Source organism: Pelodiscus sinensis, chromosome 9 (assembly GCF_049634645.1).
Source record: "Pelodiscus sinensis isolate JC-2024 chromosome 9, ASM4963464v1, whole genome shotgun sequence".
Lineage (NCBI taxonomy): Eukaryota > Metazoa > Chordata > Testudines > Trionychidae > Pelodiscus > Pelodiscus sinensis.
Genome location: NC_134719.1, coordinates 5,273,824 through 5,296,888, shown reverse-complemented (window position 1 = coordinate 5,296,888; position 23,065 = coordinate 5,273,824). Strand labels below are relative to the sequence as shown.

General features: G+C 45.1%; 1 protein-coding gene across 1 annotated transcript in view; it reads left to right on the top strand.

Annotated features, from left to right (window-relative positions):
* Nucleotides 1-23,065, top strand: part of TRABD2B (TraB domain containing 2B) — a 540,370-nt gene that overhangs the window by 289,910 nt on the left and 227,395 nt on the right. Inside the window, exon 3 of the mRNA XM_006126436.3 lies at nucleotides 8,745-8,891. Coding sequence (XP_006126498.2) covers nucleotides 8,745-8,891 — 147 coding nt within the window. The remainder of the gene's footprint in view (nucleotides 1-8,744; nucleotides 8,892-23,065) is intronic.

Below are 23,065 nucleotides of genomic sequence, written 5' to 3'. Positions count from 1 at the left end.
GAAAGCTGGCAGGATTCACTCCTGATCTACCAGAGCTCTGACTCCCTCAATGCCCTACAATCCACTACCAGGGCATCTCCCTAGCTGGCCAGCCAAGGAAGCCTGCTACCACACAGCCACTTCACTCAGAATGCATTTCCTAGACAGCTTTGGGCACGGCCTGCCACTGCCACACTCTCCAGCCCTAGAGCTGGTACTGGGAGCTGCCACGGTGGGCTGCACATGACGAGTGGAGGCACAGGGGGTCTAAGTGAGGAGAAAGGGAGGCGAGGAGGGATGCAGCAAGTGGTGGAGTGGAGGAGAGTTGGAGAGGAGCAGCCAGGCAGCAGTAAGTATTCAGGGCCTTGGGGAAGGGGAGGAGCAAGGAGAGAAAGAGGCAGGTTCACACGGACCAGGTGTCCAATGGTAGGGGCAGCAATGGCTGCACAGGGGAGGTTTGCCTCCCTTGCCTTATTATGCCCACCACCATCAGGAAGGATAGGACCCACCTAAATCAAAATGTAGCCAGAAAGGTCACAGAGGAGTTCTTAATCTGAGGATTGGAGGAAAACTGACAGGTGTGGAGGAGCAAATGGTTTGGACGGAGATATCCCCTAGGGGACGATAGAGTCAAGAGGATGTTCTATCCTAGTAAAAAGGCGAGGATAGAAGTTGATAAAGTACAGAAAGGAACTGAGGAAAAACCGTCACACAAAAAAGCCCCATTCAGTTACATTGGAGGCAGACAGTTAAACTGTGACCAATTTTCAGAGGGGTCGCCGTGTTAGTCTGTAACTTTAAAAGCAACAAGTAGTCCTGTGGCACCTTAGAAACTAACAAAAATATGTAGCATCATGAGCTTCCATGGGCAAAACCCAATTCTTCAGATGAGATGAACTTGAATAAGCATTTGTACATAAATGTTAGAAGTCTAAATATTAAGCTGAGTGAGTTTGAGTGTCAAATATTGAAGGAGGATGTTGATATAGTAGGCCACACAGAAATTATATAGAATGGTGCTAATCAAAGCAACATGATATAGTAAAACTCCAATAGTTCGGCATCCAATAGTCCGGCACTCCTGATAGTCCAGCATCAAAATGGCAAGAGCCTAGTGAGTGATCTTTGGCAAAAAATGAGTCACAAGGTAACAGCGGCAGCAGCTGAACTGTTCAAAAAGGGTAAAAAAGGCTTAAAAAAACTAAAACATTATAGTATACTGTATACAGCATGTACAATAAAAAGGGTTAAGAACACTTTCTATATAGTATATAACGTATACAGTATATATATAACCAGTTTATAGTACCTCCTGATAGTCTGGCATATTTGATAATCCAGCACCACCTAGGTCCCATAGGTTCCGGATTATCGGAAGTCTACTGTAACAGGGTATAAAATATGTAGAAATGACACCATAGGTCATGCTGGTGGGAAAGTGACACTGTGAAAAAGAGCATAGGGTTAAATATAGTAAAAAACTTAAATGTCTTGACCTGTACTATACAGTCTCTTAGGAAAAAAAGTCCATGCTTGAATAGTAAGAATATAACTGTAGGAATATGCTACCAACCACCTCACTAGGATGATATGGTGACTGTGAAATTCTTAGGGATTGGAGAAGCTACAAAACCAGAAATATTAGCAGTAATGGAGGATTTCAACTATCCCCATAATTACTGGTACACATTGCCTCAAGACAGGATGCAGAGATAAAAATTCTAAACACTATTAATGGAAAAGCTGGTATTTGGAACCCATGAGGGGAGAATTTGTGATTTAATTCCAAGTGGCGCACTCCATCAGATCCAACAGGTGACTATAAGTGAACCACTCCATAATAGTGACTGTAACATAACTAAATTGGGGGGGAGGGAGGAATACCAAAGAAACCCACCACAATAGCATTTAACTTCAAAGAAGGGAACTACCACAAAATGAGGTGGAAATGAAAAACAACAGCCATAAGAGGGAAATGCGTGCAAATTGCATGGAAACATTTAAAAAATACCATAAAGAGGTTCAAGCTAAACATATACCTCAAAAAAATCAGAGAACCAAAAAGAATCCCACCAGGGCTAAATAAAAGAGCAAAAGAGGTACTCAGAGGCAAAAAGATATAATTTAAAAATTGGAAATCCAGACTTTCTGAGGAAAATAGAAAGGAGCATAAACATTGGTAAGTCCACTGTAAAAGTATAATTGGCCAGGTGTAACGGTGGCCATAGAGAAGTCCTCCAGGCAGCTAGGGTGACTAGGAAGAAATCAGCCAATCAGGGATCAAGAGGGACTATATAATAAGCTGCAGGACTAGAGGCATTTCAGTTGCATCCCAGACCTGGAAGGGAGGTCAGGGGTGGCTGGCAGAACCAAGGACAGCTCAGAGTGGGGAGCTGTTTAGAACATTGTCTCAAGGAAGAGAAGCCCTGAGGTACCACTCTCAGACTGAGTGGAGAAACAGACAAAAAGAATGGACCGGACTCAGAGACACTCTACCAGAGGCCTCTGATAAAGTATATACCCCGGAAGGGGTTGTGATTTTTCACACGTGGCTGTGAGACTCAATCAGAGTGCTGAGTAGCTGAAAAGGCCTTTTAAAGCAACAGTGCAGGCAAATGCGCTCTACCAAACAGGGGCACTCAGTGGAGTGGAGTGCCACACCATTACAGCAAGCCAAAAAAAAAAAAAGAATTTGAAGAGCAACTACCAAAAAAAACCACAAAAATGTTGTTAAAGTTCATCAGAAGCAGGGAGCCTGTCAAACAATCAGTGAGGCCAATGGACAACTGAGAGGCTGAAAGAGCACTCAAGGAAGATAAGGACGTTGTAGAGAAGTCAAATGAATTCTTTGCTTCCATCTGCATTGAAAGGAATGTAACGGAGATTTTCATCCCAAAGCTGTTCTGTTTTGGTGGCAAACCTGAAGAATTGTCACAAGGCTTAGGCGGGCTTTGAGCAAATTGATAAATTAAACAGTAATAAAAAACCAGGACCAGATAAGGGTCACCTAACAGTTCTAAAGTCAGACTTGACATGGCAGAATGGTGGGATGGAAATCAGGCTCTGTACCAGATGACCGGAGAGTATCTCATGGAATGCCAATTTTTGAAAATAAGGCTCCACATGTGATCCTGGCAATTACAGGCTTGTCAACCTAACTTCAGGTCCAGGCAAATTGGTTGAAGCTATAGTAAAGAGCAGAATTATCAGACCCACAGAAGAACATGGTATGTTGGTAAAGAATCATCACAGTTTTTATAAAGGTGTGGAAGATAATGAGCCTTCACTCTGTGTTGTGTTTAAGCAACAAGTTGCCAGAGGCAGTTTATTCGAGCAATATTGCAAGGGAAGACAGCATAAGCGGATCTTCAAATACAAAACAATTAAAAACCAATATACCGTATTTTCCGGCGTATAGGGCGACTGGGCGTATAAGACGACCCCCTAATTTTTTAATTAAAAGATAGGGTTTCATCTTATACCCCAGCGCCCCTCCGCCTCCTTTGCTCCCTGTGTCCCTGGTCTGCTGGAGACGGTCCCCAGCAGACCAGAGGCACCGGGAGCAAAGCCGCAGCAGCTTTGCAAAGCCTCGGGGGAAGCCGGCGGGGGGGCAGCCCAGGCGCGCCTGGGATGCCCCCCCCGCCCGAGCCCCTCCGCAGCTTTGCAAAGACTCGGGGGAAGCCGGCGGGGGGGCAGCCCAGGCGCGCCTGGGATGTATACCCGGCGTACAAGATGACCCCCGATTTTTGGGGGATGTTTTTTAACATCAAATTCGTCTTGTACGCCGGAATATACGGTATATACCTTTCCGCTACATATAACATTAAACAATTACTTCCCTGCCCACTCAGTTCCCATCGGACACTGTCTTATCTCCAAGGTTCTCACTGAAGTCAGCATTCCACTCTTATCTTGGAGAGCGCGGCAGAGAGGCGAATGCAGCGTCTCTTCTAGCTCTCGCGTTAGCAGGAGTCAGAGTGAACCAGACTCTTGCTCTGCTACTGACAAACCCTGAAATGGCCACCCAAATCCCCTCTCCCTTAGTCCTGCTTCCACACTGGGAAATCATGCCTCCCCCATCTATTAGAAGTCTTCAAAAGGGTCAAGAAACATGTGGACTAGGGTGATCCAGTAGATATAGTGAACTTGGGCTTTCAGAAAACCTTTAACAAAGCCCCTCACCAAAGGCTTTTAAGCAAAGAAAACTTTTCTGGGATAAGGTGGAGGGTGCTCTCATGAACTGATAACTAGCTAAAAGACAGGAAACAAAGGATAAAAATAAATGGTCAGTTTTCACAGTGGAGAGAAATAAATAGCGGAGTCTCTAGGAATCCATACTGTGTTAGTCAACGTATTCATAAATGATATGGGAAAGGGGTACACACTGAGGTAGCAAAGTTCTCAGAAAATATAAAAATTCTCAAGGTAGGTAAGTCCAAAATGGACTGCAAAGAGTTAAAGGGATCTCCCGAAACTGGGTAATAGAAGGAAAAAAAGTCAGATGAAATTCAGTGTTGATAAATGTGAAGTAATACACATTGGAAACTGTAATCCCAACAATACGTACAAAATGATGGGATCTAAATTAGCTGTTTCCACTCAGGAGATAGATCTTGGGGTTATAGCGAATAGTTCTCTGAAAACATCTGCTCAGTGTGCAATGGCAGTCAATAAAGCTACACTTTTAGCAACCAAGAGGAAAGGGATGGATAATAAAATAGAAAATATCATAATTCCACTGTCTAACGTCAGGGTACATCCACCCCTTGAATACAGGAAAAAGTGCAGAGATAGGCAATAAAAATGATTAGGAGTATGGAAAAAATTCCAGATGAGAAGAGATTAAAAAGACTCTGTCTCTTGAGCTTAGAAAAGATACAAATAAGGAAGGGATATAGCAGAGGTCTGTAAACCCATGAATAGTCTGGAAAAAGTGAATAAGGAACTGTCAATTATTCTTTCACATTACATAAGATCCAAGGGTTACAGAACAAATAAGTGGTAGGTTTAACGCAAAAATAACATAAGAACGGCCAGACCAGATCAGACCAAAGGTCCATCTAGCCCAGTGTCCTGTCTGCCGACAGCAGCCAATTCCAGATGCCCCAGAGGGAGGGAATACAACAGGTAATCCTCACGTGATCTCTCTCCTGTCATCCATTTCCAGACAAACAGAGGCTAGAGACACCATTCCTACCCATTCTGGTTAATAGCCATTGATGGACCTAACCTTCATGAGTTCATCTAACTCTTTTTTTGAACCCTGTTAAAGTCCTCATTGTCACAACATCATCTGGCAAGGAGTTCCACAGATTGACTGTGGAAGTACTGCATTCATTCGCAGTCAACTAGTGGAACTTATTGCCATGAGATGTTTTGAAGGCTAAAAGTAAAAATGGGTTCAAAAAAGAATTAGGGAGCTATCTTCTAGGAATTTATCAATGGCTATTAGCCAAAATGGTCAAGGATGTAACATCATGTTCTGGGTGTCTTTTACCTTCTGACTGCTAGAAGCTGGGACTGAAAGACAAAGGGGAGAATCATGCAATAATTGTCCTTTTTTCCACTCCTTCTCAAGCATGTGGCACCAGCCACAGTTGGAAGAAGGATACTGGACTAGATGGACCATTGGTTTGACCAAGGCTATGTCTAGACTGCAGGCTTCTTTCGAAAGAGCCTCTTTCGAAAGATCGCGTCTAGACTGCAGGCGGATCTTTCGAAAGAGAAATCCGCTTTTTCGAAAGAGAGCACCCCGCGAGTCTGGATGCTCTCTTTTGAAGACGGCCTCTTTACATTGAAGAACGCCTTCTTTCGAAAGAGGAGCTTTCGAAAGAAGGCGTTCTTCCTCGTGAAATGAGGGTTACCGCCATCGAAAGAAAAGCCGCGTTCTTTCGAAATAATTTCTAAAGACCGCGGCTTGAGTCTGGACGCAGGGGAAGTTTCTTTGGGAAAAGACTACTTTTCCCGAAAAAACCCCTGAGTCTGGACACGGCCCAAGTGTGGCCATTTTTGTGATAAATAAATGGGATCTTTCATTTGATTATGGAAGTGAAATAATAATGGAAACAGCATAAACCATGAAAAACAATGACAACCAAATCATATACATGTAATTTGATCAAACCTTGTACTGTTTACCTTAAGCATGGTGTTAACAGTGTATGGGGCCTGATTGTGTTAGCAGCTTGTGTTTTCTTTTACACTTGTCCAGAGAGTACATTTAGGTGCCAGCCACTGCATTTCTTAATTGGTAGAGCTGTAGATCCCCTCTGCATGGGTGTGATTGGCTGCATTAAGGACAGGGCAGCTCGCACTAAAGACCGAATTTCAGTTTAATTTGACATTAGTGCGACATATATTTTGTTCACTACGGACAAGCAGCGGTGTGACTGGAGGACGGGATTTCTTCTCTATTACATGTAGAGCCATCTGACAGTGAAGTGAGATGTCATTTTTGGATGCAAAATTCTGCCTTCATCAGCCATGGTCTGAACCTTGTTGTGTCACAGGCCCACTAATGGCAGGGTGTGGGGAGACAAAGGGGGAAATTGCCCTGGGCCCGGCCATTCAAAGGGGCCTGGAAATTCCAGGCTGCTGCAGGAGCGGCGGCAGCAGCGGCCGGAAGACTAGGGCCTCTTTGAATGGGGGCAGGAACTCCAGAGCCTCTCTACCCAGCTTTGAAGGCTGGAGAGGAGGGGTCCAGCACCACAGTCTGGGCGGTGCTAAGGGATGACTGCCCTAAGCCCCGCCCCTTTTGCCCTCAGTCCCACCCCTTCCAGGGTACAGAGTTAGGCCCCTGGTGGCTGTCGGCCCCACTGTTGCATTATGTAGCAGAAATAATCAAAACACAATCTGCAAACGTGATCCTGTTCTGTGACTTGATGAAAAAAAAACCTATGGCCTAGTCATATAGGGTACCTAGTCAGCCGAGCACCACAGCGAGAGGCAAAGGGGAGTAGGGCGGTGACGTACACAACCAGGGGGCGGGGCCTGGACGAGCATGCATCCCCGACGGAGACAGAGAAGAGTGGAGAGAGAGTGAGAGGCAGGAGGGAGAGAAGAGAGAGATGGAGAGAGAGGCAGAAGGTGGAGGAGAGCTGAAAGAGAAAGGGGGAGGAAGTAGGCGGAGGAGAGAGAAAGAGAGAGAGACACGGAGCGAGAGACCAGAGGCTCAGGAGAGAAGACTGATGTGGAGGAGAGTCCTGAAAATCCCATCTTATGATGGGCTAGCTGGCTAGTAATGAAAGAAGAACCCAGCACACTGAAGTGGTGGCATGTGCCATTGAAAGTGCTCTTGTGTTGCTATAAACGAGAGCAGAAGAAACTGCAGGAAAACATAGTGCAGATGGACCTGTGACATGTACTGAAATAACCTCCAGGATTACAAAACCAAATAATTCCTAGGAAACCCTCCTGTAAAACCACCCAACAACAGGAACTGATCCATGACTCGGATGCCTAAGAGCTATGATCATACAAATAAATAACAGAGGTTCTGTTCGTCCTGCCCACGCAGATGCTGTTCTTCCAACCATTCTTAGACTGTCCCTAGAACAGCTGGTCTGTCAGGATCTTTGAAAGCTTGTTCTGTAATCAGCATAAATCTCCCCCTCCCCAAAGTCTGCCACTAATAAGCACAGGTAGATGATCACTCATTTTAAACGTAACTGCCTTTTATGAGAGATGGAGACAGAAAATTATACAACTGAATTTTTTAAAGGAAATGTTTTATTGCACGGCAGCTCAGATACTTGTGCATTTCAAGATGAATAACCATGAATGTTCCAATCGGCTTAGGTTTCTCAGCTCATATATTCCCGTTGTATTTCCAGATCTGCGATGAGAGAGCTCAATTAGCCCCCTGGGACAGTGTAACAACTTGACTCAGCCATTTATTTTGTTAAAGGGGGAAGCAGAAAGGTGCTGGAGGAAGCGGGAAGGGAGAGTGTATATTCTGCCTGTTTCACAAGTGCCGGTTCCCTGGGGATCTGGAAGGTTCCTGTATGCTGCTTATTATTTAACAACAACAGAAATGTCTCAATACACCAGAGTTTTACTATGAATGATGTTAGGAAGCTACTGAACGACATCTACCAAGATTTTTCCTATTTCTCTTTGGCTCTGGATTTTCATTAGCTGGTGGGGACCCTATAGTGACATATTCCAAACCCTTCCCAGTTTTCTCTTCTCTTCTAAGCTCTGCGTCCTTTTGACTTGTCTTTCCATTTGGGGACTGATCCATGTACAGTAAAACTCCAATAGTCCGGCATCCAATAGTCCGGCACTCCTGATAGTCCAGCATCAAAATGGCAAGAGCCTAGTGAGTGAGCTTCAGCAAAAAATGAGTCACAAGGTAACAGCGGCAGCAGCTGAACTGAGCAAAAAGGGTAAAAAAGGCTTAAAAAAAACTAAAACATTACAGTATACTGTATACAGTATGTACAATAAAAAGGGTTACAAACACTTTATATACAGTATATAATGCATACAGTATATATATAACCAGCGTATAGTACCTCCTGATAGTCCAGCATATCTGATAATCCGGCATCACCTAGGTTCCATAGGTTCCGGATTATCGGAAGTCTACTGTAGCTCCTTCCTGAGCCATTCCCTTGGTTGGCCAGAGGGGGTCGACAGAGAGCAGAGGGCCCTCATTTAGGACTGATTCAGGTGCCTTTGCAGTGCTTCTTGCCTTCTGCTGATCATTCATGCTCTTGTGAGCTCCACCGACCCATGTCTGTCTGTTGTGTGTGTTTGTACAGGTGCTGTTTGCTTTGAACCAAACCTTGCTGCAACATGAAAGTCTCCGAGCGGGCAGCTTGCAGGCCCCATACACTACTGAAGATCTCATCAAGCATTATAACTGTGGAGACCTGAACGCTGTCATATTTAATCATGATACTTCTCAGGTAAGAAGGTTCTCGTAGGGTAGCACCTCTCCTTAAAACTTAAGGCCGGGCGTTGTATGGCAAGGCATCATCGTTATTGTTGTTAATGATACCGCTTATCTGGTTTGTCCATCTCGCGCCCTCAATGGCAGCTGTGAAATCCCTATCCGGTGGTGTGTTCAAAATCAAATCCCAGATTAGTCTCTAATTTCTGACAGGGCCCCTGTCGCTGTAACAGAACACATCAAACTGCCCCTCAGCTTAAAAAATCTGTATCTAGCTTTCAAGTTTGCATTCTTGGCCCATGGAAGGTTTAAAGTACCCAGCTGTGTTCAAGAAAAGGCTTTGCAGCCTATCAGGCTAGTTAAGTGCCCATCCTCACCTCACCCCTGTGAGGTAGAGAAGGAGTCCAGAGATAGGGAAACTGAGGCAGACAGCAATACAACGCATAGGGAGCCAGTAGTCAAGCAAGGAAGAGAATCCTGACTTTGAGTTCCACTCACATTCCTTGACCACAACCCCCTCTTTCTTCACCCATCAACGTGTTCTTCCTATTCCTCTTGTTCCTTTTTTTGTTCTCCATGGCTGTGTCTAGACTGGCCACTTTTTCCGGAAAATCAGCCGCTTTTCCGGAAAAACTTGCCAGCTGTCTACACTGGCCGCTTGAATTTCCGCAAAAGCACTGACGATCTCATGTAAGATTTTCTGTGCTTTTGCGGAAATATTATGCTGCTCCCGTTTGGGCAAAAGTCTTTTTCCGAAAAACGTTTGCGCAAAAGGGCCAGTGTAAACAGCAGAGATTTGTTTTCCGGAAAAAAGCCCCGATCGCGAAAAAGTGCTTTTGCGGAAAAGCGTCCTGCCAATTTAGACGCTCTTTTCTGAAAATGCTTTTAACGGAAAACTTTTCTGTCAAAAGTATTTCCGGAAAATCATGCCAGTGTAGACATAGCCCATGTGTGTCTCATTTGTCGGGGAAGAGCATGGTTTTACCTTTGGGTTGCTTTATGCATGTGTGGGGGGGGAGGGAAGGGGGCGGTAACAACCAAAAAGCTTTGCTAGGAATGTGTCCAAACAAAAGATGGAGTGAACCTTATGTAAATAGCCTACGAGGCTAAATAACTTCTCAAACATGCCACAGTCCAAGAATATTATATGTGTCTGTTGCAGCCCTCCGGTCTATGTTGATTTTAGTTATCTGGTGCTAATAAAGGCTTTCAGTGTAGCTGGAACCTGTCCTTTGCAGGCCAGCTGATGGCTTGTGGCAATCTGTGAGAGAGCATGCTGGCTTATTATGTATACGCTGATTTTTTTCTCACTGTTAACTGTTTGGGAGCAGTCTCAGGGTACATCTATGCTGTTGCACATTGCTCGAAATAAGCTACGCAGTTTAACCTCTGCAAATTGCGTAGCTTATTTCGAGAGCGCCTATTTCGAAATGTGGTGCTGTCTACACCGGGCCAAATTTCAAACAATGTTCAGCGCTGTTCTGACAAGTCCCTTAAACTTTGTGCAACGAGGTTTACGGAACGTTGGAATAACAAGCCCATTATTTCGAATGTATTTTGAAATAACGGGCTTCCTGTAAAGATGCGGAGAAACCTATTTCAGGATAACATCTGTGTAGATGTACCCTCAGAGGGATGGCTGTGTTAGTCTGTAGCTTTAACAACAACCAGTAGTCCTGTGGCACCTTAGACACTAACATAAAATATACAGTTTTATGAGCTGTCGTGGGTAAAACCAACTTCATCAGATGAGCTGGAGTGGAAATAACAGAACCAAGATATTTAAAACAGGTGGGAAATCCACCAGTCCTACAATAGACAGGTACTCTTCCCCTGTCTCCTCTCCCTCTCCCCCCCCCCCCCACACCATTATAAATACCTTGTTTCTTTTTTTCCCCCACTCCAGCTCATCTGATGAAGTGGGTTTGACTCACAAAAGCTCATGATACTATATATAGTGATAGAAATGTAGCTGTGTTAGTCTGGTGTAGCTGAAACAAAAAACAGGACTATGTAGCACTTTAAAGACTAACAAGATGGTTTATTAAGTGATGAGCTTTCGTGGGCCAGACCCACTTCCTCAGATCAAATAGTGGAAGAAAATTGTCACAACCATATATACCAAAGGATACAATTAAAAAAATGAACACATATGGAAAGGACAAATCAAATTTCAGAACAGAAGAGGAATGGGGGGGAAGGTAAATGTCTGTGAGTTAATGATATTAGAGGTGATAATTGGGGAAGCTATCTTTGTAATGGGTAAGATAATTAATGTCTTTGTTTAAGCTTAGGTGTAAAGTGTCAAATTTAAGCATGAATGACAGTTCAGAGGATTCTCTTTCAAGTGTAGTCTTAAAAGGTCTTTGAAGCAGGATGCAGGTAATCAAGTCGTTGAGACAATGTCCTTTCTGGTTGAAATGGCAAGAAACAGTTTTTTCTTTGTGATCCTGTCTAATATCTGTTTTCTGGGCATTGATTCTTCCCCAGTCTGGGTCTGGCCCACGAAAGCTCATCACCTAATAAACCATCTTGTTAGTCTTTAAAGTCCTACATAGTCCTGTTTTTTGTTTCAGATACTATGTATGTTTGTTAGCCTCTAAGGTGCCACAGGGCTACTCATTGTTTGGAAGCAGAATCTGTGTTTCTTGGGCTATCATCTACTGCTGCTTTGATTCAGGGCGACTTCACAAAGAGGACACTGAACCGTGACTCAAGAGGACAATGAAGATAATGGGATGGGCCTTCTGCGTAAAGTGCTTTGAGATCTATGCATAAAAAGCTCCATACAAGAGTTACGTTGTGCGGGGGCAGGGAACCGTTTTTGAGCTAGGGGCTGCTGAAAAGTCCGTTGGGGGATGCACACAAGTGAGAAACAAAAATAAAATAAAATAAAACAAAGTCTCACTGATGTGGCCCCTGACTGAGAAAGAGAAAGACTCTCTTCACATTTCCCTCACACACCAGAGCCTAGGCGACCTCACACTAGTCGATTTTGTGTGTTCCAGCCCCACAGATATCCAGTCCTGGGGGAGAGGAAGAGGGAACCCTGAGCTTCAGCAGCTGGATCCAGACAAGAACACCCATCTTAGCTAGGTCTTACCTGCCCCTGGGGAAAGAGCTGTCTCTTTCTTACACCCCCGACAACACTTATATAGGTTATCCTGGCATACGAGTCCCATTGCGCTGCAATTCAGACAGCTCCGTGATGTTAAAATATGCAGATAACATGCTGTTCCGCCAAGGGAGAACCACACGTTAACGAACTAAGAAGCATGGATCCTTTTGTGAGTCTAAGAAGAGGCAGCCGAGAACCTTCCATCCTTTCAGGGCCTGACTCCGACTCCTCTACCCATGTGGAGTAGCAGCACCCTGTGTGAGTGGTCACGCTTTGTCAGTGGAGCGCTGGACCCTGCGCTACCCAGCATGCAATGAGTGAATGTGGCCAAGTTGGGTCATTAATTCAGCGGTTCTAAGACTGTGGAGTCTGGACTAGCAGAAGCCCCTCCTGAGTACTGCTGAGAAGACAAGCAAAGGCGTCACTTTCCTAAGGTGCCGGTGGTGCTCAACCCCTCTCTTCAGCCCCATGGAAAGAAAACCCTAATCACTAGTTCTTGTTGTGTGTATTAGTGTAGTGCCTCAGGCGACGGCTAGACTACATCCCTCTGTAGGATGCAAATCAAGCACTTCGAAAGTGCAAATGAAGCTGGGATTTAAATATCCCATGCTTCATTTGCATAAACATGGCTGCCGCTTTTTTTTAGATGGAGTTTTTTCGAAAAAAATGGCAGTCTAGACGCAATCTTTTGAAAATACAACCCTTTTTCGAAAAATCCCTTATCCTACAAAAAACGAGGTTTACAGGATCTGTCGAAAAAGGCTTTATTTTCTAGACTGACTTTTTAAAAAAAAATCTCCATTAAAAAAAAGTGGCTGCCATGTTTATGCTAAAGAGGCATGGGATATTTAAATCCCGGCTTCATTAGCAATTTCAATGTGCCTAAACTACATCTCTCTGTCAACAGAGATGTGTAGTCTAAACACACACCCAGATTCTCAGGCATGGACCGGGATCCCACTGTGCAAGGCGCTGTACAAACACAGAACAAAGATGGCCCCTGCCCCAAAGCGCTTACAATCTAACCAGAAGGCAAAAGATGAGAGAGGAAGCAGACAGATATATGGAGGAGTTCAAAGAAAAAAGGAGGAATTTGGGTCCGGCACCACCATACCAGCTGCTTAGTTATTCTCTAGTTAATGTTTCTGGAGGGATCATGGTAAAAGGATTTGAAGGAGCATAGTGAAGTGACTTTCAGGGTGTTAATGAGGAGCTCCTTCAAAGCATAAAGGGCAGCATGGAAGAAAGCACTAAGGTGTTTGTTTATCCTTCCATCATCTACTGGTTACATTCACAATCAAAGATGGTAGTCGACCCTTTGATACTGAATAAGGGATGATAGATAGGGTGGGTGTAGACCACGAAGAGCCATGAAAGAGAAGACAAGTAGCTTATGTTTAGAACCACAGAGTTAGGAGGGACCTTTGTGTGTTGATGTATTAGAGAAGAGGATACCAGTGGAAGGCTGCAAAGACAGGATCTCAAAGTTATTTGGGGCAAATATATGACCATTTCACAGATGGGGACCTTAGAGGCTCAGTGATAAATTGGCCAGGGTCAAAAACAAGTGGCATAATCAGGAGTAGAATCAAGGTGAGCAGATAGCCTGTCTTACCTTTTCACCACTTTAAAACAATACAATCTCTCCAGCAATATATCCATGCTCCGGAGAGCAGTTTGCCATTGTTCCCATTGATTGCAGTGACATATAGGAACTCTGTGTCAATAAATCGCAGATATCTGCAATTGACCTGCATTTTAGACTAGCGAGGAAGAGAATTTTTTTTTTTTAAAGTTCTTCTCCTTGCAAATTCTAGGATCAAATACTAAGTTAAAAACATGCCATTCCACCTCAGGGGAAACAATAAAGGTTCTAAGCAACCTCTCTAGCCAGAGTACCACAGAGCAGTTAGATTAGACCAGTGTTTCTCAACCTTTTTTTTTATAAAGTATCCCTTTTTTAAAAAAAAAAATTATAAGTAACTTCAGTACCTACGGTTTTCAGACACAAAATGTTTTCTACCCTTGCAACACATTTGTTTAAACAACTTAATCGTAGCCGGGCAGGCAATGAAATTTTTGGATGTAAAAATTACAAAAATAATAAAACTCTGTAAAACTTAAAACAAAAATTCAGTTTTCTCCAAATTTCAGTTGCGTTGATGTATCCCCTCCAGCCCCCCCTTCCCCCCCCCCCCCCCGACTTCACTGGTTGAGAAACACTGGATTAGACCACTTACAAGCCGAGGAAATTTAAAATTCCGTAAAATACTTCAGGCTACATAGCAAAATGTTGTCAGTGGCAGAACTCCTGTTGACTTGACTGGGGACAGAATCAGGCCCAGTAAGTCTTTTTTTCAGATTATTTTTTTTAAAGGCAGCTTTAGATTTCATGAAAGACAAAAATATGCCCTTTGAACTACTCAGCATAGCTCCAAAGTTTGTTCTGGTTTGGTGTTTTTTTTTTCCAGGATGCATGGAAATGCCATGTGATCTGGCTACCAAATTAGATTAGCCTTTATGAAGTATGTATAAAACATATCCTTTTTCTGGAGCACAAAGGATTCTTGGCTTGACTGTAAGCAGTGTGGTTTCTGATGAACTGATAAGTTTGCAACCCTACCCAGGATGTTATGTACAGAACATGATAGGCCCACAAGTAGAAAAAGACTGTACATTCCAAAAGCACAAATATCATTACTTACATTTCTGGGTAAATACAATATCTCCTTATCCTGGTGGTAGAACTGTCAGCCTTCTTGGAAGATGGCACCATTCTTCTGTGATATCTGTCAGCTGGGGCACCATTTCAGAGCTTCAGGCTAGTCTGTGCAGCTGGTACCAGACAAAGTACACTGTGAAATGTCACATGGAAACAAAACATTGTTGGAGTGAATGGTTTGGGGTGTAGGACACTAGGTATAAATTAATATCCGAGCGCAGTAATTCAGCTAGCTAACATTTGCAGGTCATGCTGCCACGCAGAATAATAATTTACCCAAGATTTAGTTCCAGCCTGAAAGATGCATGTAGGATTTTTTGAGAGATCTGTTTTACAGAGGAAGGATGAGCCAATGGTTGGGACAATGGAAATGTGGGTTCAGGTTCCTGATCCTTCTTGCATGTGCTTGAACAAGTCATTCAGGGTATGTCTAGACTGCATCCCTCTGTCAGCAAAGGGATGCAGATTAGGCAGGTCGACATTGCAAATGAGGCAGGGATTTAAATATCCTGTGCCTAATTTGCATAACAATGGCCACCGCGTTTTGCCAGCTCAGCACTTTGTCGGCAAAAAGTGGCAATCTAGAGGGGGATCTGTCGAGAAAGCAAGCCTTTTTCAATAGATCCCTTATGCCTCCTGCAAGGAGGTTTACAGGATCTGTCAAAAAAGCCTTTTTTTCTTGCCATAGCCTCCTCTAGACTGCCGCTTTTTGCCGACAAAGTGCTGAGTCAGCAAAATGTGGCTGCCATTTTTTTGCAAATTAGGCACAGGATATTTAAATCCCTGCCTCATTTGCAAAGTCAACCTACCTAATCTGCATCCCTCTGCCAACAGAGGGGTGCCATCTAGACATACCCTCAGTGTCTCAGCTCCGCAAGGGGGATTAGAACTTGCTACCTCCTGGGGTTGTTGTGAGGCTAAATCCATTCAAGGGCCTGTTGGCAATGCAAGCTCTAAGTGCCTTCTGTAGCTATGGGCCAGGTGATCAGATGGTGTAAATTGGCAAAGTTGTGCTGAATTGAATGGTGCTATGCCAGTATAGACCAGCCAGGGCTTAGTAGACCAGCTGGAGCTCAGGGTATTAAAGGTTCCAGGTGGGTAGCTTTCCATCTTACCAGATCAATTCATAACACAGCTGTCTTTGACTGCTGAAACTCATGCTGATGCACCTTTGGATGGGAGAATGGCTTGGCTGAAGACAGCTAGCTGAAGAAGGTGTTCTAATATCTTGAATACTGAGTACATACTGTGTATAGATGTGATCTCCTCACTTCAAAAAAGATATTTTGGCCTTGGAAAGGGTTCAGAAAAGGACAACTAAAATGATTAGGGGTTTGGAATGAGTCCATACGAAGAGAGGTTAAAGCAACTGGGACTTTTCAGTTTAGAAAAGAGGAGACTGAGGGGGGATATGATAGAGGTCTATAAAATCATGAGTGGTGTGGAGAGGGTGGATAAAGAAAAGTTATTTATTAGTTCCCTAAATAGAAGAACTAGAGGACACCAAATGAAATTAATGGGTAGCAGGTTTAAAAAAAAAAGAAAGTTCTTCTTCACATAGCGTGTAGTTAAACTGTGGAACTCCTTGCCAGAAGAGGCTGTGAAGGCTAGGACTATAACAGAGTTTAAAGAAAAGCTAGATAATTTCATGGAGGTTAGGTCCATAAAAGGCTATTAGCCAGGGGATAGAAATGGTGTCCCCGGCCTCTGTTTGTCAGAGGCTGCAGAGGGATGGCAGGAGACAACTCGCTTGATCATTGTCTTCGGTCCACCCTCTCTGGGTGCTGGCTGCTGTTGGCAGACAGGCTACTGGGCTAGATGGACCTTTGGTCTGACCCAGTACAGCCATTCTTATGTTCTTAATAGTACGGCCATTATTGCCGCATAAGTGGGTGCTAGACAACAACCTTTCTCCTTTTGAAACTTGGATTCAACCCTGCATCACTGGGCAGCATCTGGAATAAACTGAAGTATCCCCAGCACAAAAGCAAGCTGCGCCTTGTCAGTGCCAGCAGACACAGCTGCCAACAGGAATGGAAGAGCAGAGGGTACTCTCTGTTCGTACTGAGTGCATTGGCCAGACAGATGGATGGCAGAATGGGAGTGCATGCTGTATTTGGGAATCAGGTTGATTCGACAGAGCTGGATGAGAGAACCCGTACAGAATACTCCTCATTAGAGCCCTGCCAATGCACTCAGATCTGCTTGATATCTGTAGCTGTGGATGCAGATATCCGCGACTCATTTTTGTGGCTACAGCTGCAAAAGCGAATGCTAATTTTGTGTCTAGAACCCCGCACATTGGTGGATATCTGCTTTATATCCGCAGGAATCTGTATCCGAAGCTGTAGATGCAGATAGCCACGGCTTGTTTTACGGGCGTGGGTACAAATTTTGTATTTGCACAGGGCTCTACTCATTATTGTCCTGCCGCATGTCAGTACATTCAAATGAGACCCTTGCGTTCCCCTCCACTAAATAAATCCACTGCCATTTTTTTAAATCCATTCTTTTTAAAGGGGAAGAACTCCAAACCCTGTTGGCTCTCTGCATAGCCAATCACAGTCTCTCCCTGTTCATAACTCCTTAATTAAACTGAATAAACCACAGCAGGTCCAATCTTATTCAGTTAGACTGTGACACAGAAGTTGAGAGATTTATGCCGGACAGTCTGGGCGGAGAGTCAAAGCGATACTGAAATGAAAATACTATAAATGTAGAGATGGGGAAGGAGTGTTCTGCTTTTTGGCCAGGCTTTATTTTTTCCCTTTATGGAAGAATGCTGTGATATTCAAGCAGGGGTAGCCCCACCAGATTAGATCAACAACTGTCTTGTTGATTATCCTTTTTCACAATGTGCTCAACCACAAACACTCCAGAAGAAGGCGCAGAAAAAACTTTTTTTGTCATGATCCAGTTGAAGAAAATTGTTGATTCTGAGACCCAATGTAATTTGACTGAAGTGGGGGCTCTGGGATGGGGCTGAGGAGGAGAGATTTGGGGTATAAGAGGGGGCTCCGGCTTTGGGGGAGTCAGGGCAGGGGCAGGAGGGACTTACCTCAAGCAGCTCCCGGTCAGTGGTGCACGGGGGTGCTAGGGCACCTCTCCTGGCATCTCATACCAGCTGCACCTCAGAAGAAGCCAGCAGCAAGTTCCCAGCCAATGGGGGTGCAAAGCTAGTGCTCAGGGTAGGGGCAGCACACGGAGTCCTCTGAGTTCTCCCCTTACCCCCACATAGGAACTGGGCCTGCTGCCGGCCGCTTCTGGGGCACAGCGCAGTCTGCGGTGCCAGGAGAGACAGGGAGCTGCCTTCACCCCCCCCCACAGCTCACCCGATCCCCCCGCAGCAATGAGACCCAGCTCCCAACATTCCACCCCCCGAGTCCTGGGGCATGACACCTAGTTTGAAAACACCTGCAATAAGCTATTTGACTTCAGTGGTATCCTATAAGGGAGAGTTCCACTAGTGAACTATGTATGAATTTAACTATGGGTTAATGGCCAATGTGGTAACTTATTGGCTACGTCTACACTGGCATGGTTTTCCGGAAATGCTTTTAACAGAAAAGTTTTCTGTTAAAAGCATTTTCGGAAAAGCACGTCTAGATTGGCAGGATGCTTTTCCACAAAAGCACTTTTTGAGGAAAAGCGTCCGTGGCCAATCTAAATGCGGTTTTCCGCAAAAAAGCCCCAATCGCCATTTTCGCGATTGGGGCTTTTTTGCAAAAACAGTACTGTGCTGTTTACACTGGCCCTCTTGCGCAAATGATTTGCGCGAGAGGGCTTTTGCCCGAATGGGAGCAGCACAGTATTTCCGCAAGAACACTGACGATCTTACATGAGATCGTCAGTGTTCTTGCGGAAATTCAACTTGCCAGTCTAGACAAGGCCAGTATGTATGAATTTAAGCATCCAAGAATTCCTTTAGTCCATTTGAAATGGATTGCTTCTCAGGGTAATTGGATTTTTCTTTGCTCTCGTATTGAGAGAGGCTACATAGGAGGGCCTCCTTATTATTTTGTCTCCCTTTCTATCCTACCCCCATCATTGGCTTCCTTTTTTGCCCTGGATTCCATTTCTACCTCACCTCATCCCTCCTCAGAAGTCTTCTGTCTTTCTGCCCTCCTCCATTCTCAGCCTCCCTCTCTTGTGTCCTCCGCTTGGGCCGTGTTGAAGCTGGACCGCTTGCGAGTCCCCGTTTCTGCACTGCTTTTTGGCACCAGTTTTGGTTAAACTAGATCCCACTGGATACTGAGGTGTGACATGCCTGGGCTGCTTTATTGAGATGGCAACTCAGCAATCATAATTGATGTGTATGTAGCACCTTTCCCACAGACGAACCTTTACACACTGTGCACCGTACCAGGCCTGATCACAAGCCCTTTGAACTCAATGAGGCATCTTTCCATTGACTTGAACGGGTGTACGATTAGCCCTGCATTGTGCAGCAACTCAGTGGGAGAAGCCTGCCCCTTGTGTAGTGCATGTAGCACAACTGCATGCTCCTGAACAATAATAATTAATATCTAGCTCTTCTATGGCCACGTCCATCTGCAGATCGCAATGCGCTTTATGAAAGAGGTTGGTATCATTATCCCCATTTCACAGCTGGGAAAACTGAGGCACTATGATGTGTCTTGCCCTTCAAGCCAGTGGCAGAAATGGAAAGCCTGAGTCCAGGGCTGTATCTACTACATCACACAGCCCTCCAATTACATTTCCCTACAATCTGGCCCAGAAAATTTCCCTCCAATCTGGCCCAGAAAATTTGTTTTAAACCGCTACTGTGGCAGCCATCACTGTGCACCGAAGTGAGCTGACAGATTTTTGGGGCCCCGGGACAAGGGGAGGGGCTGGCTCTGTGGTCCTGGAAGGGGCGGGGCCTTGGGTGGAAAAGGTGGGGTTGGAACTGCCGGCTCTCAGCTCCACCTGGACCGTGACATCATCCTCCCCCAAGTACAGTCCAGAGTGCACCACCTGGAGCTCTCCTGCATGGTGTGTGGGGTTCCTTTTGAATCACCAACCTCCAGAGAAGTTGCCCTCTTTGTCTGCGGAGGCCCTACCGTGCCTCTCCCCCACCCCCCTCACACCCATCCAATTAGGGCCTGGGAGCGGGGGGAAGCGCACAAAGTTTCCTCTGCCCTGCCCCCGCCCTGCAAGGAGCACATGGCCCTTAGAAGCGCCACGCCCTCCTGGCAGGGCGGGAGGAGACTTTGCAAGCTGCCCCGCCCCCCAAGCCCTGATTGACCTGGGGGTAGAAGGAGAAACGTGCAACGTCTCCTCCCACCGCCAGGGGCATGGACGCCTAGGGGGAATCTTGAGGGGGGAAGAAGTCTTCACACTCTCCTCCACCCCCAGACCCATCATGGTCTGTGGGTGGGGAAGCAGGGAAGTATCCTGGCCCCGCCCCTTCCACTTGAGGCTCCGCCCCTTCCGGTGTGGCCTAGGCCCCAGTAAAAAATTATTGCCCCCCCCCGATCTAGATCATCCCTGACAGATGTCTGCTTTTAAATATCTCCCATGTCACATCAAAGGAGTCTGCCCCCTCTATCCCAAGAGGAAAGCTGCGGCGTGTCACTTTCCAACTCGCTGGGTGTCTGCAAATCACTTGGTTGCGATACGTATCCCTGGAGCAACGTTCTCTGAGCATCCTGCATTTCACCTGCCCTTGGAGACAGAAGGGTCCTAAGAATTCTAATCGCGTCATTCACTTGCCTCTGTGCCAATGCTGGAGAAACACCATGGCGTGTCTGGCTCGCTTCCAAAGCGAGTCAGTGAACCTGTAAATACAAACCGCACGGCTGAAGCCATTAGGTGACGTGTTGAATGATAAGCAGGCCCCTGATGCGTCTAAGGCATGGAGCTTTATGGAGGCGAAAGAAAATAAATCTGCTGCATGCCACGTGGGAAGCTATTGAAATGGGGCTGTTGGGAGCCATCTAATCACCTTCCGGGCTGAGGAGTGTAGATGAGCTATCATGGCACCTTGTCTTTCCTTTGGAAGAGATTGCTCTTTCCAATGAAGCTCTGCCCAGAGCACTCCTGGGCGCCCCACGAGTTGACCCAAAGGAGCTGTGTTCCAGACAAAAATCAGTCCTGCAGCCCTTGTGCGGGTCTTCAGGCCAGCTGAAGCCAGGAGATCACCCATGATCGGGCCATTATGTCTGGTCACCAGAAAAGCTGATCTGAATTGTGACATGATTGTTCGCACCAGTTCATGCTCCTGGGTGTGAGAGAACACCAGCTTGCTGCATCCTTCTGCACTCTGGGGCAGGAAAGAAAAGAAAGTTCTTCTTCACACAGCGTGTAGTCAACCTGTGGAACTCCTTGCCAGAGGAAGCTGTGAAGGCTAAGACTAGAACAGAGTTTAAAGAGAAGCTAAATCATTTCATGGAGGTTAGGTCCATAAAAGACTATTAGCCAGGGGGTAAAATGGTGTCCTTGGCCTCTGTTTATCAGAGGCTGGAGAGAGATGGCAGGAGGCAAATTGCTTGATCATTGTCTTCGGTCCGCCCTCTCTGGGGCACCTGGTGCTGGCCACTGTCGGCAGACAGGATACTGGGCTAGAAGGACCTTTGGTCTGACCCAGTACGGCCGTTCTTATGTTCTTATGACACTTTTAGGAAAATCTTCTGCTCCACTGTGTGCATGAACCACAATTTTGGATCCTCAGATCTTCCGACTTTTTAGGCTTTGGGAACAAGACCCCAGATTGAGAGCCAAATGTTCGCAAAAGGCTGCTAATTTTCACAATGGGTCAAACCAAAACACCAGCTATCTAAACAATCTCAAACTCTGGCCCAGGGCCAGGCATGTCGTTTTTTGGACATTTGGATCCAACATTTTGCAGGTTGGGTTCCGTTTATTTTGAATAGCTCTGGTCCAGAAAAAACAAACACAAGCACCAAATTTTTTTCATGGGGATAAAAACTGCGTGTTTCAAAATGGTCATCCCAGAAATGGTGGAAAACCATTTATTTTGTTTTTTTGAAACCTTTCATAACAATGGAGTTTCAAAACTTGGAAACCAGAATGCATTTATCCATTCAATATTCATGTAGTTGGAGACATTTTGATCGGCTCTGCTTAGCTACAGGGGAGCAAAGGATAAAAGAGGTGCTGTAAAGAGAACAAGGGCTTGACTATATTACAGTGGGTTTGCTAGTACAGGTTGAACCTCTCTGGTCTGGCAACACCCATGGTCCAGCATGATTTTAGTTAGCCAGATGTCTACTTATCATGGATGTGGCCAAGTTTCCCGCCGTCCCATAAAGTTTGTTTACCACCACCAGTCCTGGCCCTCAATGTTCTGTGTTGTTATTTAGCTCTGATTTACCCCTACATGTCTTCTAAGAGCCCAGCAAGCAATGTAAGTGTTGGTAACGCTGCTAGACAAGATTGACCTCCCATGGTTAGGCAAATTCTCTGGTTTGGCACTGGTTGGGTCCCAAGGGTATTGGACTAGAGAGGTTCACCCTGTATATCAATACTGATATAACTAGTGGAGTTTTTCAGATAGTATAGATAAACCTATTATTTTTATGGGTTTTTTTGTTTTGTGTTGTTGCCGGGTAGTTTTCTTGATTAGAGTGTGTGTGTAGTATTTTGGGGTGTGGGTGTGTTGTTTTTTCCCCCCACACACACCTAGCCAACATAGCCAGGCTGGTAAAACTTTTGAGTAGACCAAAATTCAGTGTAAGATGTCCTCGGAATCCAAAAACATCTGTCAGTCCTGTGTCAACTGCTGCAAAGCGTTTGAACAGTTCCTGGCTTTTAAGGTGCTGTTTTTATGAAGTTGGCCTTGGAAGGACTTATTTAATCCTACTTGTTCAAGGGAAATGGGAAGGACTTGTTTGTTTTTTAACTCTATTGTAGCTTAACGATGGGAGATGCTGTTTCTCTTTTGTATTGTAGCCAGAGGACATTTTTGTCACCTCATTATAAAAAATAAAGCATTTGACTTCCCTGACTTGGCAGGATTAGAATTCAAGCATTCCACAAGAACTCCCACATGCTACTTGAACACCATAGGTCAGATCCTCATTGAATGTAAATCAATGTAACTCTGTTACAGTCAATGAAGCTACACTGACTTACACCAATTGAGAATTTGGTGATGCCTAGATTTTAATCAGTGGGAAGGGTGCATTTGTGTATAGACTAAGGTCAAATCCTGGATGGATTTATATGTTATACAATTCTACCTTGCACAGAAACTGCTTGCCTTGATCTGCCCTGCGGTAATGACATTGGTCTCATTTGTTTCTTCCAATTTTCTGTACAACTGGAGCAAAATCATGACGATCTGCTTTGGGGTTATGTGTGTTATTTTGAACATTTTTCTTTGGGG